Source organism: Verticillium alfalfae, genomic scaffold (assembly GCF_000150825.1).
Source record: "Verticillium alfalfae VaMs.102 supercont1.18 genomic scaffold, whole genome shotgun sequence".
Taxonomy (NCBI): Eukaryota; Fungi; Ascomycota; class Sordariomycetes; order Glomerellales; family Plectosphaerellaceae; genus Verticillium; species Verticillium alfalfae.
In genome coordinates this window covers 322,293-330,863 of record NW_003315021.1, presented here as the reverse complement: position 1 = coordinate 330,863, position 8,571 = coordinate 322,293, and the positions used below count along the sequence as shown (strand labels likewise).

The 8,571-nt window shown below is 56.0% G+C and overlaps 2 protein-coding genes across 2 annotated transcripts in view; one reads left to right on the top strand and one right to left on the bottom strand.

The window, feature by feature from the left end:
- VDBG_10097 (cellobiose dehydrogenase) overlaps window positions 1–2,348 on the bottom strand; it is a gene marked incomplete at both ends in the record, with an annotated part of 3,087 nt that extends 739 nt beyond the window's left edge. Inside the window, 8 exons of the mRNA XM_002999757.1 lie at window positions 77–168; window positions 222–370; window positions 424–825; window positions 909–1,040; window positions 1,102–1,788; window positions 1,863–2,036; window positions 2,089–2,240; window positions 2,294–2,348. Coding sequence (XP_002999803.1) covers window positions 77–168; window positions 222–370; window positions 424–825; window positions 909–1,040; window positions 1,102–1,788; window positions 1,863–2,036; window positions 2,089–2,240; window positions 2,294–2,348 — 1,843 coding nt within the window. The remainder of the gene's footprint in view (window positions 1–76; window positions 169–221; window positions 371–423; window positions 826–908; window positions 1,041–1,101; window positions 1,789–1,862; window positions 2,037–2,088; window positions 2,241–2,293) is intronic.
- A 2,345-nt stretch (window positions 2,349–4,693) lies between these two features.
- On the top strand, window positions 4,694–6,785 carry VDBG_10096 (artemis protein; the record flags this gene model as incomplete). Its single annotated transcript, XM_002999756.1, has 3 exons — window positions 4,694–4,739; window positions 4,807–5,615; window positions 5,667–6,785. 3 exons carry the CDS (start codon window positions 4,694–4,696, stop codon window positions 6,783–6,785), a joined length of 1,974 nt encoding a protein of 657 aa, XP_002999802.1.
- Between the last annotated feature and the right edge of the window lie 1,786 nt (window positions 6,786–8,571).

Genomic DNA, 8,571 nt, shown 5'->3' with positions numbered 1-8,571 from the left:
GCCGAGGTATTGGGAGATGGTCAGGGCACCTAGTTGGTTAGTCGGCGGTAACTGCAGATGCGATGGCTGGACTTACTGCCATCTACCTCGCCCTCACTGGCTTCCATGCGGGCGGTCCACTGGAGCTGACGAACGACGTTGTCGGCGCCACGAATCTCCTCAAAGAAGCTGCTTCGTGTTAGTATGGGATGAGAAAAAGAAGGATGGCAGGCAGCACTCACAGAGGTCCGATGTTGGGGGCGGACTGGGCGAGAATGCCACTGCGCTGGGTCAGGTACTTCTGGATATCGGCCTGGTACGGGGCCGTGCCGTCATAGGCGGTGTAGAAATCATAGAACTGGACGGAGGGGTGCTCGAGCACAACGTTGGTCTGATATGCTTGTCAGTGCCAAAATGTGCAGTGTTTTGATAGTCGATACTCACGTTGGTGTGGTCCTCGAGGTTGTAGCCGACAGGCAGGTTGATCCACTGGTTGCGAGAGATCATCGTCGATCCATCACGCGTCGAGTTGGAGACAACATCGAGCTGGTCAGTTGGGCCAATTCCGCTGCGCAGCAGAATCTTGGCGCTGCCAAATGTGCCCGCGGATAGAATGACACGACCGGTCACGGCAGTCAGGGGAATGACACCTTGGAAGCCGCCATCCAGGTATGGCTCGACCTCGACGCCCGTAACGTGACCGCCCGAGCGGATGACGCGCCTCACCTGGGTGTTCATGATGAGCTTGAAATTTGAGCGCGCATTGGCGGTGACGAGGTACGTGGCCATGGGACCGCCGCGCTCGCCGTTCGAATACATGTAGGGCGTGTATCCAAAGGTGCGGTTCTTCGAGTTCGGGTTGGCGTTGAAGTCCGTGTCCCTCCAGCCAGCAGCGGCGAGACCGTTGCGGAGCACGTCCATGCCGGCACGGAGGGAGATGACGCCGTCCCGAGATGCCTTGTGGTTCCGGGGATGCGGTTAAAGACGCGCTGCTGGGCGGCGGCGACATCGCTAGCCTTCCATCCGGCGGGGAAGTTGTAGTCCCAGTCAGCAGCATAGGGCTATGTGTATCCGTTAGTGAAACTCTCTGGAGCGATTTTTTGAGTATCGGCAAGCACTGACCTTCCACCACAAGGCAGCGTTGATGGCAGTGCCACCACCGAGGACACAGCCGGCCATCTGGTCAGTATCACGGCAAGCAATGCCAGCCGAGTCGTGCCAGATCTCGTTGCAGAGACCCGGCACATCGAATCGGGTCAGATTCGTGTTCGCGAGCCAGGTCGGGCCACGCTTGCCACCCCAGCGTCCCGAAGAGGGAGGACCCTTCTCAATCAGCAGTACCTTGTGGCCGGCCTCGCTGAGCTTGTCGGCAAGAGGGATACCACCAGCGCCAGAGCCTACAATGATGTAGTCGTAGGCCGTGTTGGGAACTGGAACACCCGTGACGGGCGTCTCGGGCACCGACGTTGTAGTCGGGCCAGCGCCGCCGGTAGAGGTGGGTGTGCCGCCGCCACAGTTTCCGGTGACAACCTTGTTGGCGAGCTGCGCCCAGGTAGCATAGTTGGCGTTGGTGAACCCGGGCGTGATGGCGCCGCCGTTGATGCCCTGGCTCGCGTGCTGCTCAATGACGAGGGCCGAAGGGCAGACGGCGTTGCCGGGTGCCTTGTTGGAGAGGGCCCACGAGGTGACGATGAAGCCCTGGGTCGTGGCATGACCGCCGACGAAACCGTCCTGCTCCCAGTTGAAGCAGTTCTGGCAGCGGTATTCGAGGCTGAAGCCAGTCGCGGTGACGCGAGATGTGATTTGCGTCTAGGACGCTGGTCAATACGTGATAACCCTTGGTGTCTGGCGATTCGCAATTTGGAAGGGGGCATCGAACTCACAATTGTGGCTTGTCCCTTGTAGTTCTCAACCGACTCGCGCGAAGTGGCAAAGTGGAACGAAGTCAGGACCTCGCCCTCGTACGGGTGTGCCATGAACAGCAGACTGTTGGTCATGCTGGGCATGAGTGAGAGACCGCACCATCCCTGATCCTCGCCAGCGGGCGTCGGGCAGTTCTTTGCGCACGTCAGAAATGCTGGGCCGGCGATGCCAAGTCGATACACTTACAATGTAGCCGAGGTACTCGGTGGCGTCCACAGTCAGTGAGTTGGTAGGCAGAGCAATACCGTACGTCATGCCAGTAGAGCCCGTGTACGACTGGTAGACGATGCCGGTATCCGGACTCGTCCAGTCGGTCTGGCCTGCGACTCCCTCGAGGACTGTGTGCGAGTTAGCTCCGGTCGTGGCTGGCAGGGGTCGTGTCGGGACCTACAGGAGACGGCGGCCAGGAGGGCCGCACCGGCACCAACACGGCTGAAGAACCTCATCTTGGTGTCGAAGAAGGCGAGAAAAAGCGTTGCAGCCGATGAGCAAGGAGCACCGACGGCCTGGAACGGGATGTCTCGATGGTTTTAAGGCGACTACGAGGAGTTTCATCCTCGGGAACTCTGCGCGGCGGGCATCTTGGCTCTTTGGCTGCTTCCTTGGTCGATTGGTCGATCTGGCCAAGGAAGAGCAATAAACCATGGGACATGGTAGTCAATGGCATACACGCGAACCACGTTCGCCTCCTGGCCTTGGAGGCATTGGCAGGGCCATGATGTTCTCTTCCGTGCCGAAAGGGGCATAGCGGGGATCGGCTCCGGTTCCAATGTGACAGGTCCATATTGCCTGGGTGGGACAAGGAGCGGCACGGTAGACAACACTGCGTCGATTGATTGCGAAAGGTCAGTTGGCTGGTTGAGAGGGGTAGGCGATGCGGGATGGCGGCGCATTTGGAGCGAACAACGGTGTTGCAGTGATGTAGGTACGCTGAAAGAGAGGTTCCTTTTGACCGTCTGAGAGAAGAGATGAAGTTTGTGGGGGCTAGGATCTTGACGATCCCGATGAGCAGTGAAGTCGTTGTCGGGCCTGCCTCGTGGTCTTGCACAGCAATCTTGCGCAGCCTTGGCCAACGGAGATCACTCTTGAGTCGAGCTGTGCCATCAGCGATCCACCACCCGCCCAACAGTTGCCGGATGTGGGAGTACGGAATGTGCGATGCGGTCCTTGCGACACCCCCACATGAAGCGGAAGCTCAGGTTGGTGCCGCCGTGGGAAAAGCCCTAGGGTGACGGTCGCTTGATCCGGGTTTCCCAAATTGGGGCATGTCCAGTTTTCTATTCGGCCAATGCGGTGTGTCTAGAATGTCAGCTGGGACCTTTTGAGAGCAAAGTGAACGAGAACCTGGGCTTCACGCCGGCATCTGTCTCTGACAGAATGCGGGGGATTGGTGAACCACAACAGGCTGAGTAGCGCGAAATGTCCAAGCGCTCGGGTGAGCTGCAGGGTAATATAAGTCAAATGAACTCTAAGAGATTCTTGCTCACTATCCATCAGCAGAACGGGGAACTGAGCTAAGCAAACGGTCATCCTATCCCGCCGGTTCTCCTCTTCGGGATTGTGCTGGTTTGCTGACTCGCAAACGATGCGAACCGCGTAAGCTGGAGTGATAGCGCGTGGTCGCATGGACAGAGGCGGAGGCAATATATCATATATCTGGAGGACCAAAAGATTCCTGCGCTCGGATGACGAGTCGGCAGATACTATCTGGCAGCCAGGGCGATCCGCTGACCTGACATGTTTGGTTCAATGGTAAGCCACGTTCCATACTGGTGGTTCGCATTGATGTCTCTTCGCCATGTTGCAGCAGCAAGACAGAGAAGAGATGTTGAACGTCCCGTCATGATATTGGAGCAGAAAGTTCCCAGCATCCAAATGACTTTGCAAGACCGTGCGATATAGGGAAAATAAGGTTTGCTGACAACTGGCTTCCTAATGGGTGTTTGTGTGCGGACCCAGGAAAGCCGAGGAACATGGTGCATAAACGTCATGCATGAGCTAGGAGTTGATTGTGAATAGAGAGAAGCAGAGCTGTCTGTCTTGAGGCGATAGTGATGCATTGCTTGACATGATTTAGGTCGGGGCATGATGGTGGAGCTTTCCTGCCTGGAGGAGATCACGATCTGTTCTGGCCCGCTGTGAGAGCTGAGAGCCAACACCACCGGCATTTAGCCGGGGCACTGTGTTTTCCTCTTTCATCGGACACAGCATGGGATGAGGACAATTCTACATGACGTGACCATTCCACCCTCTATCGCAGTCGAAAATTTCACCATGAAAGTTGAATGCAGCAGCAATTATCAAAATCTCTGGGGGAAAAAAAACCAAAAAAGAATCTTCGTTATGAGTCTATCTGGAGTGCTCGACTTTCATTTGCCACGCTCATCTGGAGTACTTACTGTAAGACACCAATAGGCAGCAGCGCACGCACTGTAAACGCACAGTACGCATCGTGTCTTTTGTCACAACCTCATCCCATTGACTTCAATCTCAATCTATGCCCACGTCAGCCTCGAACAACCCTCGAACACAATGCATACGAGCGCAATCTCTGCATTCCTACCTGCTAAGATCAAGGTCCAGGTGATCTGCCTCGACTTCCAGGCTTCTACTTGATGCTCGAGACACCCTGCTTTGTCCGGCAGTGGCCACTTCGACTTGCTGTCGAACTACACAACTTCGATCACCTGTTCATCTACGCGCGTTCTTCCCCTTTCCGAGTCTATCTCGCTTATGGTTCCCACAGGTGAAGCCTGAGAGACTCTTGGTTTGACAAAGCTCCCTTCTGAGCATGTCGACTTTTGACGGAATCGTCAGAGAGTTCCCAGACATTCGAGGTTCGTCCAAACCACCGAGTTTATGTCACCTCTATCAACTGCGTGGATTAACGCTGACTACCACCAGTGGATTTCTTCCGTCGCTCTATCGACCAGCCTCCGCCGCTCGCATGCTTTTTGAGTCATGTCCACAGCGATCACCTAGCGGGGCTCGAGAGCCTGCGCTCTCCCTTTGTCTATTGCTCGGCTGCCACGAGAGAGATTCTACTCCGTCTGGAACGATATCCCTGCCGCATCAACTTTGCCAAGGGTATTTTGGAAGCTCGAGTACAGACCTTTAAGGGGTTGAAAGGCCTGTTGAAGCCTATTCCCTTGGACACACCCACGGAGATTGAACTTGCTCCCGGTCTTTGCATTCAGGTGACGCTTATCGACGCAAATCACTGTCCTGGAGCCGTCATGTTTTTGATAGAGGGCGATGGGAGGGCTGTTCTTTACACCGGCGACATTCGAAGTGAGCCATGGCACGTAAACTCGGTCGCTCGAAATCCTGCTTTGATCGAGTACACCCACGGCAGCAAGACGCTCGACAAAATCTACCTGGACACTTCTTTCATCGACGACGTCCACTTCCAAACCAAGGCTGAGGGCATAGCGGAACTTCTAGGAAAAGTCTCACGGTATCCACCTGATACCATCTTTCATTTTCAGGCCTGGACGTATGGTTATGAGGAAGTATGGATCGCGCTATCCAAGGCGCTGAAATCACGTGTGCACGTCGACGATTACAAGATGAAGATCTTCAGCTCCCTGCAGGCGAAGCCGGAGAATGATCGCTTTGGCCAGTCTCTTCATCTGTGCCGCGAGTCGCCAGCTTTGACGGGCTACATGTTTGGCAACGCCTATCGACCTGGATGTCTCGCGACTGATGAGAACGTACGTTTACACAGCTGCGAAAAGGGAAATTATTGTTCGGTTGTCGAAAAGGGGCCAGTCGTATGGATCCAGCCCATCATTGCCCATACGACTGGCGGCACTGACCGTCTCGAACACGGCATCGGAGGCGGAGCAGACGACCTCGAACGCGAAGTTGAGCTTGACCTTGTGTCGCCTACGGATTTGAATCATCTTCTCCAAATGCTGGGCGAAAATCGTATTGTTTCCGAACCGACCAAGACAGCAGTTCGGGATTTGCTATTGAAAAGGCCATTCAGCGGACGCAACGTTCCCTTGGACCTTGACATGAGCTGTTTCGGGGACAAGAAAGAAGCAAATGTCGCGGAGGTGATGGCCTTGATCGGAGAGAAGCGCGCGCATCGCCCGGACGAAGGAGATGCCATGTTGAATGGTGCAGAAAACGGACTGCCCAAAATGATTCGGTTCCCCTACTCCCGTCACTCGCCTTTGCCAGAGCTGCGTCATCTGGTAACGACATTTAAGCCCAGAGATGTTTGGCCCTGCACCGTCGATCCAATGACCTGGAACAAGAATAATGTCACCATCAAAGGGCTCTTTGGTGATTGTTGTTCTGGCACTCGATTCGCACATGATGCTGTCATGAGGGCATGGGCCAAGGATCACCAGCGGACGCATCGAGCCGAGTTTGAGTTTGAGGAAAACTCTCCCGTTTCGAGGCAGTCAGCCATCAGACACGCTCAACCGGCGGTGGTGAACACATCGCCACCACCAGCTTATTCGCCCCAGCACATCGCTGAAACCGTTGAAGAAGTCTGCAAATCCGCAATCTGGGCAGACGGGCAGTTGACCGAAGAAGGGATCGAAGTCATTGAAGGCAGCTGTCGCGGAAAACGCAACTTTGTGGCCTTCGCCGGAGACGCCGATGACAGCCAGGACACAGTGGCGTCTCACGCATCCATCATCAGTCAGCTTGTGGAAGGTGCGTCGCTTGTGCGGGCCGACGCGTACGAGGCCATGCTCCGGAATCTCGGCGGTGGCGAATGGACATCAATCGGGCTGCTTTCCACGACAGATAATCACACCTACGCCTCTCAGGATCCGACTGCGCTTTCAGATGAAAAGGGCGACCGAAACAAACGAACACGGACGGTGCAGCGCCCCCGAAGAGTTGGCATCTCAAAGCCGTGACACACAAGGCCACTCCGTGAGTGGTGGTCCGCCACCAAGAGTCTGGGCGCAGGCCGATGAGAGGCGGGGGACCGGCCCCGCTGCGCCGTGGTCTACGTCCTGTGACCTTTGGTCCCTCAGGGTGCAGAGCGTTCATGGTGTGAGATGTGTGGCTGGCGACAATGGGCCCGACACAAAGTCACTTCTCCCCGCCTCTCAAGAAGACAACGGACCACGAGCGCTGTGACTCGTCGAGCACAATGTCACAACCATCTCGGTCTTGCCTACCAACAGAGGAACCACAAGCCGCCCCGATATTGTTAGGTACCAACAACTATGGGCTTGGTTGGCACGTCACACACGTGAGGCAGCCTTCTTGGACTGTCCCGTGCCGCCGAAAGCGAGCAAGGCAAGCCCATGACACAAACTATAGGCTGCACGCGCAGGACGAGACTGGGCCGCACGCGCCCTCTTTTGTGACATCAGCTAAGCCCACTCATGATGTTCTGGGCGCGGAGGAGGGCGTCTTTACCAGTCTTTATCAGCGACGACCAACCTTCCTTGCCTGTGGCGCGATAACGGCAGAGCAGTATCGGGACGTGGCACGGAAGTGAAGAGCTTTGGGCGATGGATTAGGCAGTGCGGAGAGGGGTCCGGACTGGGGCAGGGAAGCTCTTGAGGGACGCCCCCTCTCTGAAATTTTGTGCGCAATTTGGTTCACCGCTTTTAACATTCTTGTCACTGGTATCTGGGCTTGTCGGTGATGCCTTTCGTGCGAGGCGGTTGCTTATTTGGTATCGACGAACCGATGGCACGTGTGCCACGAGCTCAGGGATGGGAAGGAGGGGGAGTATGTTCTGGCCAAGTCGGACCTCGGAGGTGTCAGGCTTGGGAGGCAGAGAAAGAAGAATGGGGGTGACAGGCGGAGATGTTGGCGTCCCATTTTGGAAGCAGATGCGGACCATACGACGACGGACATGGCTTGAGCATTTCTGCGTTGTGGCTGTAGCATTGCGACGCCGCTACGAGACCATCCGAGATGGGATCTCGAGGCACCTGAGATTGTTCATCTCGCCCATGGTCTCAGGGACTACCATGGTATTACCAGGGTGGTGGATGAAGGACACTCTTTTGTCGTTCCGCGTCGGCGGGGAGCTCTCGCCAGAACCCTGCAGATTTCGAGATATCACCCCCTCAAAAGCCTGTGGGGTGGGACCGAGGAACACCTCGATGTTAGTGCCTTTTGCGGAGGACGCCGCTCCTCGATACGGTGGCCCGTTTAACGTGCAATCAACCCGTTGCACGGATGACCTCTGTCAGCAGAGGTCCCAGGCCATGGGCTTTATGCAGTGGGACGTGCTGGCAGGCCCTGGGAGGGTAAGATGGCAGATCCCCGACTCGGAAGTCTGCTCGGCACGTAGCCATCGTCCGTTTGGGTCCTGGACAAGGTCAGATAGTGAGGCATGGATGGCTGGACGGTTCCCGGCACGAGTGGCTTGACTGTTGTTGTTTTTCGGACTCTGGGGACCAGATCGACAGGTCTGGAAGGTCAAGCGAGGTCCGGCGGGCGTGCTTCGTCTATCTTGGAAGCCTGCTGATCATGGAGCAGGCAGACTGCCTTGTGGATGGCATGGCATGACATGGCTTGCTTCCACAGGTGCCGATCTGCATTTTCTGCTAGAACATTCATGGCTGTTATACGAGAAGATCGACGTCAAATGTTTGGTTTCACAGGTCAACCCAGTTCCCCCAGATCTGCCGTGCCAGATGGATTTGCCGTGAAGGCACAGGGCCGGCATGTGAGGAA